The sequence below is a fragment of the Tamandua tetradactyla genome, chromosome 1 (assembly GCF_023851605.1).
Source record: "Tamandua tetradactyla isolate mTamTet1 chromosome 1, mTamTet1.pri, whole genome shotgun sequence".
NCBI lineage: Eukaryota > Metazoa > Chordata > Mammalia > Pilosa > Myrmecophagidae > Tamandua > Tamandua tetradactyla.
Genome location: NC_135327.1, coordinates 91123351 through 91143849, shown reverse-complemented (window position 1 = coordinate 91143849; position 20499 = coordinate 91123351). Strand labels below are relative to the sequence as shown.

Below are 20499 nucleotides of genomic sequence, written 5' to 3'. Positions count from 1 at the left end.
CAAGTGGTAGGAGAGCCTTATGTGTAATACTATTTTTTTTTTGCTGAGGTGAGCACCTTTTATGTATTTCTTGCATAATTAAATATATATATATATATATATATATATAAAGAGTTGATACTAAAATTGTTTAATGATAAACCAACCAATAAGCACAACATTAGCCATTAGACTGTGGGCCTTTGGAAGGCAGAGACCATGTCTTTGTTCATTTTTGTGCCTGAAGTGCTGAGTCAAGATTCTACAAGATGACATTAGCTCAACAAATGCTTTCATAAATGAGTGGAACAAAAGTTCATAGGTGGTCTATATGCTGGATTAAGTCATTCGTGCAGAATTTAGATTTCTCTCAATAATTTCACTTACATTAATTGAACCTTTTATACCAAGGTGACTTTGCTAATTTAATCAGATGATATGGCATCCAGAACCACAAATACTAAAAAATTTATTATAGGAATTGGCTCAGGCAACCATGGGGATTGGCAAGTCTGAATTCCCTGGAACAGGCCACAAGTCAGGAACTTAATGGTAATACTGAGTTCCCCAGGAAAAGCTGTCTAGCTGAAGTAAACACAGAAATTCTTTCTAATTGCTGAAATCATCAATCCTCCCTTTAAGGTTTTCAACTTGTTGGATAAGATGTCTCTCATTGCCGAAGGCAATCTCCTTTGTTGATTGTAGATGTCATCAGCCATATATAGAGTCAATTGACTAATGATTTAACTCCAAGGACTATCCTCACAGTAACAATCAGGCCTGTGCTTGCTTGACTAAATAACTGGACAACATTACTTGACCAAATTGACACATGAACTTAACCATCTCGTGTGCCCAGTTATCCAGTTAATTTTTTTATTTCAGTGATTAAGATATCCAAGCTGAGCCATTTAAGCCCCATAACTTTTTCCTGCTTGATGGAGTCAGGAGGCAAAGCACCAAAACTCTATATCACGTTAGATTGTGCGAAGGTGATGCCACTTGGTATCTGACAAGTGGGTCTGTCCAGTGACCCAATAGGTGGCTGCTGTTGAATGTGCAAAGAGCTAAGTGAATAATTTGTAATTAATCCCATTTAAATGATGGAGGCATGGAAGTAAAATAATTTAAACAATACCAATAAGCTCATTAGTATTTCACGTAAAGTAACAGCAACCAGGAATCTCAACAAAAGGACAGAGCAAACTTGGTAAAATGTTATCGAATGCTTTGAGTCCCATAAAGCTCATGAGCTTTGAAAAGGGAGTAGCTTATTAACAGAGAAATTCAGTAATTGGGAAGTAAGTTGTTATTCATAAATATAAATTTAAGTGCCTAAACTGAATAAAACAATTTGACAAAAGCTTCTCTCATTTCTAAACCAAGTCCAAAGGAAAAAAAAATTATGCAACATACTTTAACCTTATTCATAGACTTAAAATAATTATTTGTAAACATCAGACCTTGTAGTCTACATTTCGTGATACCCTCTACAGATTTGTGTAGCTGAGGGTATCCAAGATTGATACTCTTTTTAAATATTCTTCTTTGAGTCACTGTTTACAAGTTTTTTTAGTTTCTTCTCTTACTGTCAATTACCACTTGGTGTTTGTCAGGATACTGATTCTGGCTGCTGTCCTTCAATCTTCCTGCCCTAATTTAACATTTGCCTATTGTGAGAATGGAAAACCAGATAAATAAACTTATTGGCACTGTATGCAAAGTAAAAGCAAAGAGTCCCTGCACAGGGAGGGAGGAACTGTCCTTTAAGTAAGTATATATAAGCTTTAGTAAATGCCATATGTTTCTCTATTCAGGTTCCTCTTTTACTCAATTCCTGGAAAAAGGGATGGTTGAGGTGACTAGAACAATGCTCTTTGATTCAGTGTACCATTATCGGATAAAGATATTCATATTTTTGTTGCAGCATTCCTGAATGGCTACAATTTTGGGAAAAAGATCCAGTAGAGATTCTCTTGGATCTGGGATTTGGTGCTGAAGAGCCAGACATCTGCACACAAATCCCGGACAGATTCCTGGGTTGTGGCTCTGCAGCCAAAGGAATCAACATCCATGTTTTTCTTGAAGCACAAAAGCAGCGCATGGATGTTGAGAACCCTAGCTTATATGGTAAGTGAGGACTGCATGGTGTGTACCTCCCAATCATGGCAGAGAGTGGTTAGCCATACCTGTGTCAGGTGGGATAGACTAGGAGATTATATACAGTAGCAGCCAGTCCCTGTCTCAGTGACTGGAAACAGAAAAAGGTTTGTTTCTTGATCACTCTACATTTCCACCATAGCGGGCACAGTGTGTGCTTGGGGGAGGGGGAGATCTGCCCCACGTAGAGTTTGCTCAGAGACCTGGCTCCACCACCCAGAACATCACTGGTTGCTGTGCAAGGGGAAGGGTGAAAAGGAGATCCAAACTTGGCTCTTGTTCTGCTCAGATCCTACACATATCAGGTCTGCTCGGATTACAGTAACAAAAATAAGTCACATCACCACATTTAACTTCAAGTAGGTGGGAGCATACCCCCAGAAGGAAGAAAACTGACAATACCAATGAGCAGCTCTAATACTACCCCATGGCCACAAAGCCAGGAGGCAGGAAAACCAGGATCAGACAAGGCTCATCATGAGTCTTTAAGGGAAACCTCAATTTCATCATCCGTGAGGTTTAAAACACTACTTATTCCACAATGAGTCATGAGTGGTAATCATTGATGATGACTGACAGTCATTGCTGTCTGCCATGCCTCCAGATTTGTGGATGAACTATGCCTGAATCTTGTAGTTACCATGCATGCTGCTATTTTTCCTAAATAGTGGTCAATGGATTACTTTTCTCTAGAACATCACTAAAGCTGTTGTTGGGATATGTATATGGGCTCCAATGCTTTGGGAAAAAGATACCTGAAAGTGAAACATTTATTTTCTACAGTATTTATTTATTATGCCAAGGTACACTCTCATTCTCTTAAGGAGGTTATGGTGGAGCACTTTTTAAATCATTTAGTATAGAACCCCTCTTGAAGGAACATCAAAGAATATATCCTCTATAGAACAGAGTTTGAAGAATTCTGAACTGGGAGAAAATGCCAAAATTCTGTTTTCAAAGCTATTTTTTTTAATGAATAAATTCTCTCAAAGGAAAGGCAAGTGAGATGAAATACTCTTTTTCTCAAACAATATCTGAAGCAGAGTTTGTTGGAATTTTTCATTTGATTCGCTTTTCCTTTGTTTTCATCATTATGTGGGGTGAAATGGGTGTCAACAGCGCAGCAATGAAATTTTTTAAGAAAAGTATGCAACCCTGAAGGTCCTGTGATATAATATTTCTTTACATTTTAGAAGAAATTAATATCGCCCTTTGTTGTGTCCTCTTCCAAGTAATGCAGAGACACAAATTCTTTGATCAGTTTCTTATTTTGAGAGAATGACGCTTGCCAATATTTGAGTAGTGTTTAAACTGACCTGTGAAATAAAGGTTTTTCAGATGAAGTTGACACACTGATTATAGAGGAACTGGGATGTGACCCCCATCCTGTGACTGATGGCCCACTTGTATTTCTACCACTTCCACTGTACTAATAATGCAGGGTGACTATTCTCACCCACTACTTACCAATACACTTTGTTATTTAAGAAATCTGAGAAGATCAGATATGAAAGAAGCAATTGTGAAATCAATTGGCTGTTCAAAAGATAGAATGGAAACTTATGTCTCCATTCAAAATCAATACAGAAGTTTGAAAGTTGGTGGGATTTGGGGAGAAGAATCAATTGATCCATTGTTTAATCTACCCAAAGGCAAAAAAAGAAAATGCTCATCCAACGCTTCAGGCTATTTTGTTCTCCAAATTGACTGAACCAATTAAATTGATAAGACTACTGCTTAGTCTAAGTAGGAAAACCTATGGGATGGATATAAAACAATCATTAAAGCTGAATTGTGATTCAGTCGTACCCTCTGGCTCATGAGAGATTTACCTTCCACTAAAGCTGGAACTTTGTCAGAATTTAGAGGATAATGTAACCAGAACATTTATACTGTGAATTTTCAGAACCCAAGAGTTCCTATAGATCTTTAAGCAATAGCGCAGCTCTCCATGAGAAACTCATTACATTTTAGGAACAGAAGAATGATTAGCCAGTATCTTGTCCTTTGTGGAAAAGAAAACAAGTGATCATAAGCATATACAAGAGTCAGTGGAACTGCTGTGAAGGTGCAAACAGGACAGAGGACAGCATCCTTACCATGTCTGTGGTTTTGACCATTGCTGAGCCATAAAAACCTCATATGCTATACTGGGAAGAGAGGAAGATGTGCAGTAAAAATAAGGTGCTCTGTTTTAATTGTCATGATTTTATTATCCAAAAATTTTCCAAACTGGCAGTGTGTCCCCAAATTAACCCTTACTTCATTAAGGCTCTCCTTTCTGCTAATTAAAACAATATCTACATATTACCTAAATGGTTTATCATCAGAGAGCCTTATAAGTTGGGAAGTAATGTCTATCTTCTCTTGGAAGACTAACAATATATACCCTTCCTGAATCTTGCACATATACAATCGCTATTTTATTTTACAAACAAATATTTATATAGCACTGTGCTTTTATAATTTTGCTTTGATTCCCATACCATGTGTAAGAGATACATAAGGCATGTTTTATTACCCTCATTCTCCAGATGAAAGAACTGACCTAGCACAGGGCTAAGTGTTATCTCTACGTTTATCCATTGACTCAATCACAAGTCCAGGGACTGGTTGGCTTCGGATTTAGATCCTGACCTTTTGACATATCCTTGATCTGTTCAAACTATCAGGTGACAGTACAGATAGAGATGATGGAGACGTGAGACGGACACCTACCACATAAAGTTATGGAGATATACACAAGGTCACCTCATGTGAAAAAGCTGGGTTCATGCTCTTAAATTTCGGTTAATATACGGAAGTATATAGATTTATTAGGCCTATAGTTTTTCAACGGTTTAATACATATAAAAGCTAAAGGCATATGTGAATCTATATAATTATGTATATTTAACTAAATATTAAAAGGTGTTCACTTTCCCCATAACACTGTAGGGAAATACCCCTCACAGTGTGTAGGAATAGTTCCATAATATCAGTGGCATATACTGAGGATAACTTGAGTTTCAAGAGCTTACAGTCCTTCCCAGCTTGAAAAGCCCTGTGCTCCAGTTTTGACAATACTGATTCCGTTTTATTGAAAAGCCTCAGCTTAAAAATTTGTGTATTCTTTTCATTGTTCAGGCCGTTTCCGACACCTGGAAATCCTGGACCATGTGACCAATGCCTTCTCATCTTTGCTGAAAGATGTTAACATCCTACAGAATAAAGGTGAAGAGAAAGATGGAGGGAAGAGTATGCAAAAAGGCACAGTGAGTGGGGCCGAAGAGCGTCGAAGAAGAATGGGTGAAGTTTTAAGGACAGCTTCAAAACAGAGCATTAGGGGGGATGGTTACCCAGAAATGTTGGAGTCATTGAAGATGGACTCTGCAAAACTAGAAGAATGTGGAGCAGAGTTACCAGCGACGACAAACAGCCTCTATCAAAGTCATTTGTCTACTTTGGCAGAACCTCAGTCTCTCCAAGCCTGTGCAGACCAGATACCACACCATTCTCCCCCCTCTCTTCTGGGCATGCGCTGGCCTCTCTCAGCCCTGCTGACCAAGCATGCATCTCCTTCCTGTGTGTCTGGAAGAGTGGTCAGCAACAGAACGCTAATGAAGAACTGGGTTCAGACTAACAAACTGAAAAATCTGTCTCATTTTGCTGATAAATCCCCTGACTCCTTTGAACTGGAAGAGGTCAGTGTTGCTGCTCTATGCTCGACTTCTTAAGGGAAATAACCCTCAGCGAGGCAGCCTTGACCTTCCACCCCTCGTTTAACCACTCAGATTTTCAACCCCTCAGCCTTGCATCTTCTCATTCCCTGACTCTTATTAAGTCTAAAACATTCAAGGTCATTCTTGTTGCTCCATCGAAAACAAACCCATACGAATCCAGTCCTTGCGTTCTCCCATTCCTTTTCCTTTCCTTGCTCACAGTCGAATCTGCAGGTAATTTCTGAATTGGTTTTGGCTCATTTTCTTACTAAACGTCTCAGCATTGTTTTTGTTGCCCTCTAATTTCCCATATTTCACCTTCTTCCCACTCAGAGAAACTTACCCTAAACACTCCTCCTCAGTATACTTGTAGCATTGGCAGGAAAAGCCTTATTATGTGAGAAACTGGATTCATCAATGTCATCTCCCTACTAGACTATGAGCTGCTTGAGGACAAGGGGGATGCATCTTAGAAATATTTTCCCCACAATGCCTAATGCAAGGCCTAGGACAAAGAAGGAGGGACTCAGACATGTTTTTCGGTTTTGTGGATTATCAGTTTGGCTGCTTGCTTTGGGATTTATTAATATTCACATAACTCCACCCCTATTTCACATGCAATCTCTTTCCTTCATCCCCATCATCATTCTTATTTTCACCCTCTTTTAATTGACATTCCCACCCATAGTTCTCGAAGCCCCCCCAAAAAAGAAAATACTTGCACATTCCCATTATGTGTTTATTCATAATGGCAACCAGCTTCAGGGGTTAGTTATTGATGACTTTTATTTAAGAGAATTACAAAGGAAGTATAGAAGAGCAAAGCTTACCACCCCCCACTGCACCCCCATCCCTGCTGCCTTTCATCTATATTATCAAAAGTTAGGGTGAGGTCTTCGCATGCAAATTCCGGGGTGGAGCCCACCTCTTCATGGATAACTCAATGGGCAGGGCTCTATAACAGGCGACACCAACCCAGTCATCAAAGGAGCCAGCAGTGCAGGGGCGGAGCTGAGCATAGAAACCAGGAATGTGATGGGAACTGGGACAACCCTAGGCCCATATTTTTATATCACTAAGGTGACATGTTTGGGAGCTCTGGGGAGCAAGAGGAGGCTTCTTAAACAGTCTAGGGACTTTAGAGTATCAAGGAACTTGTGGGAAGCAAGGATTAACCATCATATTTTAAAAAGACTAGGAATTAGATGAATATGTTTATTGGTGGCTCTTTCCAGCCCGCAGAGATATAAAAACTGCTCCAACCTGTAGTTATTGGTGGTCCTAACATCTGTATATGTTATGCACGAATATTTGCACAAGTACACTTATGTTTTATATCAAAAAATTTAAAAATCTTAAAATTTTAAACTGAATTTAAAATAGTACCATAAAAACAAAAAAGAAAATATGAAAGGAGGGGCAAAAAATAGACTCTTGGCCAAATGCCCTGATTTGAGAATAAATTTAGATGGTATTATGAAATAGCATTTTCTTTTAACTCAATCTTGCAAAAATAATTTAACTACCAAAACCACAGTTAAATTACTATAAAGAATGTCAACCAAACCTGTAAGCCATTAGTCAGTCTGCTATATTAACCAGGATCCAAACAAGAACCTTTTCCAAATTCCAGCCTGTTTTCAAATCTCAGGAGGCTCAACTGTCCTCTGACTGACTTACAGGAAAGAAAGGTTCATTTTATGCCATTTATATGTGAAAGTACAGAGATTGATAACTATCAAATTTGACATAAAGACCTCTTCTAGTTTGCTAGCTGCTGGGATACAATATACCTGAAATGGAATGACTTTTAAAAAGAGGAATTTATTAAGTTGCAAGTTTACAGTTCTAAGGCCATGAAGATGTACAAATTAAGGCATCCAGGGAGAAATATCTTGGTTGAAGAAGGCTGATAATGTTCAGGGTTTCTTTGGCAGCTGGAAAGGCACATGGCAATATCTGCTAGCTTCTCTCCAGGAATCTTCAACAGCTTCCCCAGGGCTCTGTCTGTTCTGTTGTCTCTTTTGTTTCTGGTGACTCTCGTGGCTTAAAAGCTTTTTCCAAAATGGCTCCCTCTTAAAAGACTCCAGTCAGAACCCCACCTTGAATGGGTGGAGACACATCTCCATGGAAACCATCTAATCAAAAGTTACCACCCACAATTACTTGGGTCACATCTCCATGGAAACAATAAAAAAAAAGATACCATACAGTAATATGAATGAGAATTAGAGGACATGGCTTTTCTGGGGTATACAATAGACTCAAGCCAGAATAAGAACTAAAAAATAAGAATCAGTTATTTCCTGGTATATTTTCAAATCTTTTAAAATGTCAATTGTTCAAGAAAAAACTACATCTGAATATATGTAGCTATGGGGGAGGGGGAGGGGGACACACTAAGGCACCAAAATAAAAGAAACCAACGTACATGTTCCTTGACACATAGTAGGTACTCAGTAAATAATTGTTGAATGAATCAATTACCATTAAATGTTTTGGGCACTGTTAATTGAGTCCATGGGTGGCTTCCATATTACTAGAAAAACATAAAATTCTGTTCAACTTCATAGCCAATTTTGTTTATGGTATTTCCTTTAATATTTTCCCAGATATGTGTGTGTGAAGTTGGATGTGTATGTAAGGCAGAGATAACCCTAAAAAGGATCTTTAAAAAACTCATTACTAGGATTTTGTTTTTCTAAAAAGTATATTTAAAATACATGCTCACCACAGCCTGGGGAAAAATTATTTGTTTTACTCAATGCCAGTAGAGGAGTAAATGAAGCTTGGGTAGGTTGTATCCTAAACAGAAATGAATGCCAGATTTAATATTTATTTTTCAATGGCAATTCTAAAAATCCAATTATAAGAAATGAAAAATATGTGTGAAATTGGCAGAGTTTCATGGCATTTAAAATGTGAGCCAACATACTTACATATCTAGCTATCAAAATTTCAACTACTGTTGGCCAAATTTTGCCTCCAGATCAATCTATGATACTCTCCCTAAAGTCCTGCAAAAGGCTGAATTTGGCAATATTTGGTTCACTTCTTAAAATTATGATTGCAACAAAATTGTGCATAGATTTTTAATACAAAAATAAAAATACTTTTGCTTTTATTTTTATTTTGCAGAATTGAGCTCTTTCCTTTCTCTTTTAACTCCCAAACATTTAAAGTAAATTTTGTATTTGTGAAACTTGTACAATTATAAACTCAAGGTAGGATGCTTGCTTTAATCCACAATAAATAACTTTTGCATTCTACTGTGCTTTCACATAGGGATCATATGATCTAAAAGTCACATATAAAAGCATTACCCTATTATTAAACAGTGTGAATTAGCATCTTGAGTAAAAGAAGAACATTTCTAAAGTAATCATTATTTCTTGATTTTTAATATTTTAGAAGAGAAAGAAAAGCAATTTTATTACAGAACAGCATTAAACCACAATGATGCATCATAGGCAATCTGCAAAGAAATTGCCTGATTTTTATATTTTTAATCAATTAATAATATTGATTCAGGTGGAATAACCCAAGCTTCCATTTTAGACTATTCTTACTTTTTGTTGTTCTCTTTTCAGTAGGTAAACATGTGTTCTACATTGCAATAAGTAGGTTTTTCTCCTAGGTGTTGATCATAGTAAACATACATTCTTAATATACTTGAAAATTTATATGCTGCACCATGGGGTTTCTGTTACTAAAACCAATAAAAATAATGCTAAAGGGTGCAAGGGTAGTTCAGTGATAGAATTCTGGCCAGCCATGCAGGAAACCCAGATTCTATTCCAGACATATGAACTTCCCAAACCAAACAAACAAACAAGCAAACAAAAGAAAGAAAAAGCAAACAAACAAAAATTCAACAAATGGTGTTGCAATAATGGATACTCATTAGACAAAAGAATGAAATGTGACCCCTGTCATAGAGCATACAAGAAATAATAATAATAATGATGCTAAAACACATAACTAATTATAGTATAAAATAATTTCTTTGAAAGAAAAGGTATGAAGGATTGAAAAAGGGTAATAATTATTTCTTCTTGCCTTCTTGAACGATATCCTCACGGGCTTCAGTTATTCCCAGGTTAAAGGTCATATTGGTCACATGCACCATGAGAAAATGTTAATGTCCTTTGATTCAATTTCTAATATTAAAACCTTAATCCCTAATAAATACTATGACATGTAGAAATAAATTTATGTATGAGGATAGTAATTTCACCATCATTTCTGTTTTGCAAAATTTAGAAAATATTCTAACAGTGGGAAAATTGTTAAGTAAACTAATATGTATTCAAAATATGGCCTATTGTGCAGCCATTAAAGAAGGTGTTTTGAAAGAAATTTCATGATGTGGGGGGTAAAAGTCCTTCCTCCAGACTTTTAAGTAAAAATATTTACTATGTAAGAACAAATTTTTTAAAGAATACCTTCAAAGAAACACCCCTCAAAATTAGCAGCAAATGATTTATTACTTTCTCAATTTTTCAGTATTTATATTATTTAATCATAACAATAACTTAAAAATAAATTTTGCTTTATGGATTTAGAAATTAAATTTGCTTTGAGCTATCAAACTCTAAAATAACAACTGAGTCATGAATTTTTTCTGAGTGGCTTGCCATAAATTTACCAAGTCCTAATTAAATCCCTTACTGGGCTAAGCTTACAAATGGGAATAACTTGCTTTCTCCAGATATCTTTAAAGTTCTTTGGTAGCAAAAGAGAGCCATAATAATGACAAAATATTATTACTATTATTATTCAAATTTACTTCAAATGCCACATAGTCCAGGAAGGGCCTCTGATCTTGTCACCCAGAAGTAGTCTCCCCTGAAATCCTTTAGCTCTTTGAATCTTGACCATGGCTATTGTGTACATTCTATTTCAAGTCAAGAAATCATGTTTATGCTTCTTAATGGTACCAGTAGACATCTCAATTATAAGAACTGTTAATTAAATAAATGAAGTGAATTTATTGTGAAAAAATTTCTGAGATTGATGCGTTTTGATCCTTCAGGTCCAGAGCTTTGAAGAAGAGATGGGCAAGCCTCTTGACGTAACTTCAGGAGCAACAGGTAAGAATTCAGTAAGGTGAGCACTTTCATTGATCGCCTTTAAGAAAGAGAATGTAAATAACTGTGATACAACTTTCTCAATAGATAACAGAGTTTTGTTAGCTTCAGGAGAGGCCATCCATCTATGCAGCATCTGGGATGTTAAAAACCTACTAGTAATGCAAATGTACATGTAAATTTAAAATTACTTACCATAGAAATGTTCAACATCCTTGGGGCTAATTTAGTAGGTGACTTTTCTAACACTAACTCTATATGATCCAACCAGGATGGATTGCACATAGGGCTGGGACTAACCCATGAATGTTGCCTTACTTTACATCCACTTGACTGTTTGATGTTGCTCAAGTCGTCTCACTTTACTAGTCTTTCTCATTTGTAATAAATAGATAAGTCCAGATGATTTTTAAATTCTCTGCCAGCATTTATATTCTAAATTAAATTATGATATGACCTTCACATTATACTTTCATTGGATGTAACTTTCCAAATCATCTCTTAGAATGATTCTGTATCATCCTAGACAACAGAGAAGGAAGCCTTTCTCTACTCCTGGCTCATATGCTCCCATTCAGCCATCACTGGGATTCAGCATTTCCATGTTCCAATAACGGAGCTAGAAGTAGACAGGGATTCATCAAGCAAAATAGAGCAGATGAAGCTAGTGCATTTCCTGGAAGAAAATATGCAAATTTTTAATTTAATTTAGTTTGGTGTCAAACACATCTTTTTCATTACAAAGTGTATGTATGGGGCTCATTTTGCTAAATGCTATTTAGAAATTATGCATTAGTAATTATAGGGTCCTGCTGATTACATAAATTGTTATCCTGCTCTTCAAAGTAATTACCACATAACCTGCATTGAGGTTTATAAGACAAAAATAAGCATCTGTTTTCCATCTAATTGAATGCTTCTCAGTGAAGCTGGAGGCCCCCTTGCCAATAGGAATTGCCTTCCTTGACATTCAGTTTAAGAGGTCTGGTATCATGTAGGTCACCCCAACCATTGTGAAAAATAATTTGGGAAGTTAGGCAAAAATACTAAACTACATTTAACCTCAAATTGAGAAAACAAAGTAAGAGAGATGAAGGTTAACTTAATAAGGAAATAGAAATGGGATTTTATTACCTTCAAAAATAGTGTTGTTAATCGAAAAGAAAGATAGGACTGAGAAAAAATAAGTAAAACATTCAATTAATGGAGTAAAGGGGGAATTATCATTCTGCTATTACATGTATCACATACATAATAGTGTTTTATATTATAAATCATTTATATATAATAGTTTTTGACTGAATTCAAAAGATGAAGGCACATGGACTGCTTTAACCAATAGACTGGAATCAGTAGTAATTGCTGATTCCAGGGCACACATCTTAAACTGCCTAGTAGCTTCTGCTTCCTGCTTTTGAGATACCCACTCTTGGAATACTCCCATTGGAAACCCAGCCACCATGCTGTGGGAAGCCCAAGCTACATGAGCAGGCCACAAGTGGACATTCTGGTGGATAGCCCCAAATGAGTTCCCATATGAGTAAGCCATCTGGGATGTCAAGCCCAATCAAGTTGTCAAATGACTCCAGTTCCAGAGGCCATCTGGCTGCAACTACACAAGAGAACTAAACAACCACTACACAAGATGTCATTAATGGGCAAAGAAAATGCATAGGTAGATGAGGAAGAAATATAAAAGCTCCATGAAAATGGGAAAATATTATCAACCTCACTTGTAATTAAATAGATACAAATTTAAACAACGTTGATGTCTATTAGAGTAGCAAATATTTACAGATTTAATAATATTCAATGATAGTAAAAGTGTACTAAACACTCATTCACTGTTGGTTAAAGTTAAATTATGATGGTTACTTTGACGTATGATCCCTCAATGCCACAAAAATTAAATGTACACAAGTTCTGATGTAATTATTCTAGGACTAGTTTTAAGCTACTAATAGACTCAAATGTACATCCAAGGGATTTTCCTGCAACATGTTTACATGTCTTAGCAAACAACTAGAAAAGATGAAATGCCCAATGATAATCTGTTTTAAACAATTATGGTACATCCTCACAATGAAAAAAAATTTTTTCAAATTAGGAAGACTTTGATATGTTGATATGGAAAAGTCTCTGAGATCAAGCTGTTAAATGAGAGGAAAAAAAACACAATATGCAAAGGATTCTACATAGACATCCCTTTGTAATGAAAGAATTTATTTCTATTAGTGAGGGGTAGATATACGCACATAATGTTTCTGGAAGGAAGTATAACTGTTAACGGTAATACATTAACAGGAGGGAAGTGGGCACATTTTAAATTAATTAACATCTTTTAATTTTCTTTTGTTGCCATATACATATGTTTATTTTCATAATACTACATAGCAAAAAATCTGGCAATACCATAAGAAATTGACATAATGAAAATGGGAGATCTTAATATTCATCCCAGTCTTTTAGAGATCAGGCATGAAATGATAAAATAGTATAAAAATATATTATTATAATTTGTAACATGCATTTGACAGAAAAATATGGAAATAAGTATTCTTTGCCAGTGTTCTTGAAATATTTATTTTAAAAATCTATCAACTTGTAAATGCAAACATAATTTCATTGTTTTCTTAAACACAGACTCACACACATAAAGCAGAGGCCCTTTGGCCATAGGCATAAATGCTGTAACATTTGAATTCAATAATAGAAGTATAAGCAACCCTTTCCTCCTTCAAACAAGACAAAACAAAATGCCAAAACTAGTACTTCAAAGCTGGGTTCTGCATCTTAAAGAAAAATACAGAAAAGACTAAGCTAAAACTGTGAATTTCAGATAATTTGAATAATAATGTTTAATGAACATTTCACATATAATCTGAGTTGTGACAAAAGCAGTAATCTGAGGCAAATTCATAGCATAAATTGCTTTCATTATCAAACAAGAAAAAGTAAAAATAAATTATTTATTTCACGAGCTCATTCTGAAAACAATCAAAAGTTAGAGATTAATATAATGCATTTAAATGGAAATCAATAATTTAGAAAGCAGAGAAATAATTTGATAAGTATGACCAAAGCATTTGTTTTGTGTGGGGAGGAACATGATGAAACTTTCAAGAAGTGAAAGAAAATGCATGCAAAGAAAATTAGAAAATTAAAATAAAATTAGATAAAAAGCATATAACCACTTATTTAGAAGGGAAATCATATGTTATATAAAACTATTTAGAAATTTTAAAGGAATACTAATACAGCTAGGTAATTAAAGCCAAAGATAATTAATATGGCTGAAGTTTTAGGAAATATATGTGAAAATATTTATATTTGTAGGACCAAAATTAACTGAATACATAACGGAAAAGCTAGATAAACTAACAGCATAGAGGAAAAGGCAAACAAACAAAAATTAAGTTTATTAAAAACTATCTCTGATGAAAGCACTGAGGAAAAAAATTATCCAGATTCTTTAAATTTTTCAAGAAAGTGTTAATCACTCTTCTATTTACATTAATAATGTAAAAATAATGTAAAACTTTCTAAAGCTTTCCACTGTATTTTAGATTTAGAAACATATCAAAATCTGACTAAAATGGTTCACAAATAGATAAATTTCACTTATCAGTAAATACAAAATCAATTTCACTAAAATATAGTAGTTTAAATCCAGTAAAATATTAAATGAAAATTTATCCTTTACCAAATAACTTTTATGCCAAGATTTCAAGAATGTTTCAACAATTTAAAAACTAATATAGTTTATTCTAATAACAGGAGATTTGTAATAAATGATATGACCAACTTAATAGCTTTTGAAAAAGATAAGCATGTATGCAGAAATTTTTTCCACATCATCGTTTACCAACAGATATATAAACAGTTAAAAAATTAAATATAATTCCCGCATAATGTGAAGGGATTAAAAGTAAATATAGATGAATATATAATTTTGGAATAGAGAATTGGTTTTAAAGCTTGACACATATTATAATAGATATAAGCAAGAGATATTTAATACCTAAAATTGAAAATTTATATGAAAAAAATAAAAAATTAAATCTTATATGACCAAGTGGTAATATATTTCCATTAAAGACAGCAAAGGATTATGATTTTTGCTACATAAAAATTTCTCACAAGTAAAACATCTAACAACAAAAAGAACATTTATCCATAAATTGAAAAATTGATCAATGTTAGTAAAATCAGTTAAAGCATAATACATTAACGGTTCAAAGAAAAAAAATTTAAATAATTTCAAAATTACAGGAAAAGAAAATAACAAAATGTAAGAGCAAAAACTAAACCAGCTCTTTCTCTGCTGGTGGCGCTCCCGCCGCCATCCAGCCCTCCTCTCCCTCTTTCTCCACCAGCGGTGCTCCCACCGCCATCCAGACCTCCTCTTTCCCCTTCTGCTCCGGCGCCTCTCCATCCACCATCTTATCCTTCCCTTTCTCCTCCTGCTCCGGCGGCTCTCCAACCACCACCGTGCCCTCTTCTGCCTTCACCGGCTCCTCCGCCACTGGCCTCAACAGCCTTGCCTCCTTCACCTTTCCTCCTCCAGAACAGCTACTGGGGGAATGGAGATGATACAGAGCAACTCCCGGAGCCACGACGGAGATCAAAGGGACGGCGTACCCCATCCTGGAACGGCTGACTGTCTGGGAGAACCAGCTCCAGTGAGATCGCCGAGGGGAGCGGGCTTTCCTGGGCGGGACGGCAAGCGGCCAGAGTCCCTCCCTTCCTCCTTCCCAGGTCAACGGGCATAATTGGGCAGGCGGTCCAATCAGGCCGCGGCAGCTGGTGCTCCCACCATGCAAGGCCCCCTGGAACAACTGAGAGAGTTGGGTCAGAAATCCCCAGACTGCGGAGAACGGTGACCGGGGGGGTCCCTTCCAAACACGTGACTCCCCGGTCCAGCTGGGAACGGTGCACTCTCCCGGGCTTCGGAGGCTGGGGCCCTCCCGCCACCCTTGGCACCCCGGGCCAACTAGGAAATTCGGTCGGGCGCTCTCCCGAGCTGCGGCGGCTGGCGATCCTCCCCGCGTTCGGACCCGTGGGTCGGCTGGCATCCTTCCAAGCCGCTTCGGCTAGCGAACCTCCCCCACGGCGAGAGTTTTCCAAAGTTAAAGGACCCACAGCACCTTTTACTGGTGGAATCTGCAGACAAACGTGTGCCACGAGCGCCAACTACTGGGCAGGATAAGAAAAACAAACACAGAGATTTCACAGAAAAATCTTTCAACCTGTTGGGTCTAACACCCAGGGAAATCTGATTAAATGCCCAGACGCCAGCAGAAGATAACAGATCACCCTCAGAAAATAGAAAATATGGCCACTCAAAGGAACAAACCAATAGTTCAAATGAGATACAGGAGCTGAAACAACTAATGCTGAATATACGAACAGAAATGGAAAACCTCTTCAAAAACGAAATTGATAAATTGAGGGAGGACATGAAGAAGACATGGGCTGAACAAAAAGAAGAAATAGAAAAACTGAACAAACGAATCGCAGAGCTTATGGAAGTGAAGGATAAAGTAGAAAAGATGGAAAAAACAATGGATACCTACAATGATAGATTTAAAGAGACAGAAGATAGAATTAGTGATTTGGAGGATGGAACATCTGAATTCCAAAAAGAAACAGAAACTATCGGGAAAAGAATGGAAAAATTTGAACAGGGCATCAGGGAACTCAAGGACAATATGAACCACACAAATATACGTGTTATGGGTGTCCCAGAGGGAGAAGAGAAGGGAAAAGGAGGAGAAAAACTAATGGAAGAAATTATCACTGAAAATTTCCCAACTCTTATGAAAGACCTAAAATTACAGATCCAAGAAGTGCAGTGCAACCCAAAGAGATTAGACCCAAATAGGTGTTCTCCAAGACACTTACTAGTTAGAATGTCAGAGGTCAAAGAGAAAGAGAGGATCTTGAAAGCAGCAAGAGAAAAACAATTCATCACATACAAGGGAAACCCAATAAGACTATGTGTAGATTTCTCAATAGAAACCATGGAAGCTAGAAGACAGTGGGATGATATATTTAAATTACTAAAAGAGAAAAACTGCCAACCAAGACTCCTATATCCAGCAAAATTGTCCTTCAAAAATGAGGGAGAAATTAAAACATTCTCAGACAAAAAGTCACTGAGAGAATTTGAGACCAAGAGACCAGCTCTGCAAGAAATACTGAAGGGAGCACTAGAGTCAGAACCGAAAAGACAGAAGAGAGAGGTATGGAGAAGAGTGTAGAAAGAAGGAAAATCAGATATGATATATATAATACAAAAGGCAAAATGGTAGAGGAAAATATTATCCAAACAGTAATAACAATAAATGTTAATGGACTGATTTCCCCAATCAAAAGACATAGACTGGCAGAATGGATTTAAAAACAGGATCCTTCTATATGCTGTCTACAGGAAACACATCTTAGACCCAAAGATAAACATAGGTTGAAAGTGAAAGGTTGGGAAAAGATATTTCATGCAAATAACAACCAGAAAAGAGCAGGAGTGGCTATACTAATATCCAACAAATTAGACTTCAAATGTAAAACAGTTAAAAGAGACAAAGAAGGACACTATCTACTAATAAAAGGAACAATTAAACAAGAAGACATAACAATCATAAATATTTATGCACCGAACCAGAATGCCCCAAAATACATGAGGAATACACTGCAAACACTGAAAAGGGAAATAGACACATATACCATAATAGTTGGAGACTTCAATTCACCACTCTCATCAATGGACAGAACATCTAGACAGAGGATCAAGAAAGAAATAGAGAATCTGAATATTACTATAAATGAGCTAGACTTAACAGCCATTTATAGGACATTACATCCCACAACAGCAGGATACACCTTTTTCTCAAGTGCTCATGGATCATTCTCAAAGATAGACCATATGCTGGGTCACAAAGCAAGTCTTAACAAATTTAAAAAGATTGAAATCATACACAACTCTTTCTCGGATCATAAAGGAATGAAGTTGGAAATCAATCCTAAGCGTAGTGCCAGAAAATTCACAATTACGTGGAGGCTCAACAACACACTCTTAAACAACGAGTGGGTCAAAGAAGAAATTGCAAGAGAAATTAGTAAATACCTCGAGGCGAATGAAAATGAAAACACAACATATCAAAACTTATGGGACGCAGCAAAGGCAATGCTAAGAGGGAAATTTATTGCCCTAAATGCCTATATCAGAAAAGAAGAAAAGGCAAAAATGCAGGAATTAACTGTCCACTTGGAAGAACTGGAGAAAGAACAGCAAAAGAATCCCAAAATAAGAAAAAGAAAGAAATAATAAAGATTAGAGCAGAAATAAATGAAATTGAAAACATGAAAACAATAGAGAAAATCAATAAGACCAGAAGTTGGTTCTATGAGAAAATCAATAAGATTGATGGGCCCTTAGCAAGACTGACAAAAAGAAAAAGAGAGAGGATGCAAATAAATAAGATCAGAAATGGAAGAGGAGACATAACTACTGACCTCACAGAAATAAAGGAGGCAATAACAGGATACTATGAACAACTTTACGCTAATAAATACAACAATTTAGATGAAATGGACGGGTTCCTGGAAAGACATGAACAATCAACTTTGACTCAAGAAGAAATAGATGACCTCAACAAACCAATCACAAGTAAGGAAATTTAATTAGTCATTCAAAAGCTTCCTAAAAAGAAAAGTCCAGGACCAGATGACTTCACATGTGAATTCTATCAAACATTCCAGAGAGAATTAGTACCAACTCTCCTCAAACTCTTCAAAAAAATTGAAGTGGAGGGAAAACTACCTAATTCATTCTATGAAGCCATCATCATCTTCATACCGAAACCAGGCAATGATATTACAAAAAAAGAAAACTACAGACCAATCTCTCTAATGAATATAGATGCAAAAATCCTCAACAAAATTCTAGCAAATCGTATCCAACAACACATTAAAAGAATTATACATCATGACCAAGTAGGATTCATCCCAGGTAAGCAAGGAAGGTTCAACATAAGAAACTTAATTAATGTAATACACCATATCAACAAATCAAAGCAGAAAAATCACATGATCATCTCAATTGATGCAGAGAAGGCATTTGACAAGATTCAACATCCTTTCCTGTTGAAAACACTTCAAAAGATAGGAATACAAGGGAACTTCCTTAAAATGATAGAGGGAATATATGAAAAAAACACATCTAATATCATCCTCAACGGGGAAAAATAGAAAACTTTCCCCCTAAGATCAGGAACAAGACAAGGATGTCCACTATCACCACTATTATTCAACATTGTGTTGGAGGTTCTAGCCAGAGCAATTAGACAAGAAAAAGAAATACAAGGCATCAAAATTGGAAAGGAAGAAGTAAAACTATCACTGTTTGCAGACGATATGATACTATACATCGAAAACCCGGAAAAATCCACAACAAAACTACTAGAGCTAATAAATGAGTACAGCAAAGTAGCAGGTTACAAGATCAACATTCAAAAATCTGTAGCATTTCTATACACTAGTAATGAACAAGCTGAGGGGGAAATCAAGAAACGAATCCCATTTACAATGCAACTAAAGGAATAAAATACCTAGGAATAAATTTAACTAAAGAGACAAAAAACATATATAAAGAAAACTACAAAAAACTGCTAAAAGAAATCACAGAAGTCCTAAATAGATGGAAGGGCATACCGTGTTCATGGATTGGAAGACTAAATATAGTTAAGATGTCAATCCTACCCAAATTGATTTACAGATTCAATGCAATACCAATCAAAATCCCAACAACTTATTTTTCAGAAATAGAAAAACCAATAAGCAAATTTATCTGGAAGGGCAGGGTGCCCTGAATTGCTGAAAACATCTTGAGGAAAAAAAACGAAGCTGGAGGTCTTGCGCTGCTGGACTTTAACGCATATTATGAAGCCACAGTGGTCAAACCAGCATGGTATTGGCATAAAGATAGATATATCGACCAATGGAATCGAATAGAGTGCTCAGATATAGACCCTCTCATCTATGGACACTTGATCTTTGATAAGGCAGTCAAGCCAACTCACCTGGGACAGAACAGTCTCTTCAATAAATGGTGCCTAGAGAACTGGATATCCATATGCAAAAGAATGAAAGAAGACCCATATCTCACACCCTATCAAAAAGTGAACTCAAAATGGATCAAAGATCTAAACATTAGGTCTAAGACCATAAAACAGTTAGAGGAAAATGTGGGGAGATATCTTATGAAACTTACAATTGGAGGCAGTTTTATGGACCTTAAACCTAAAGCAAGAGCACTGAAGAAGGAAAGAAATAAATGGGAGCTCCTCAAAATTAAACACTTTTGTGCATCAAAGAACTTCATCAAGAAAGTAGAAAGACAGCCTACACAATGGGAGATAATATTTGGAAATGACATATCAGATAAAGGTCTAGTATCCAGAATTTATTAAGAGATTGTTCAACTCAACAACAAAAAGACAGCCAACCCAATTACAAAATGGGGAAAAGACTTGAACAGACACTTACCAGAAGAGGAAATACAAATGGCC

General features: G+C 36.3%; 1 protein-coding gene across 2 annotated transcripts in view; it reads left to right on the top strand.

Annotated features, from left to right (window-relative positions):
* Positions 1 to 20499, top strand: part of ITPRID1 (ITPR interacting domain containing 1) — a 148321-nt gene that overhangs the window by 59593 nt on the left and 68229 nt on the right. For both annotated transcript variants that reach the window (XM_077120409.1, XM_077120399.1), the window contains exons 7-9: positions 1907 to 2109; positions 5266 to 5822; positions 10876 to 10933. In XM_077120409.1, coding sequence (XP_076976524.1) covers positions 1907 to 2109; positions 5266 to 5822; positions 10876 to 10933 — 818 coding nt within the window. The remainder of the gene's footprint in view (positions 1 to 1906; positions 2110 to 5265; positions 5823 to 10875; positions 10934 to 20499) is intronic.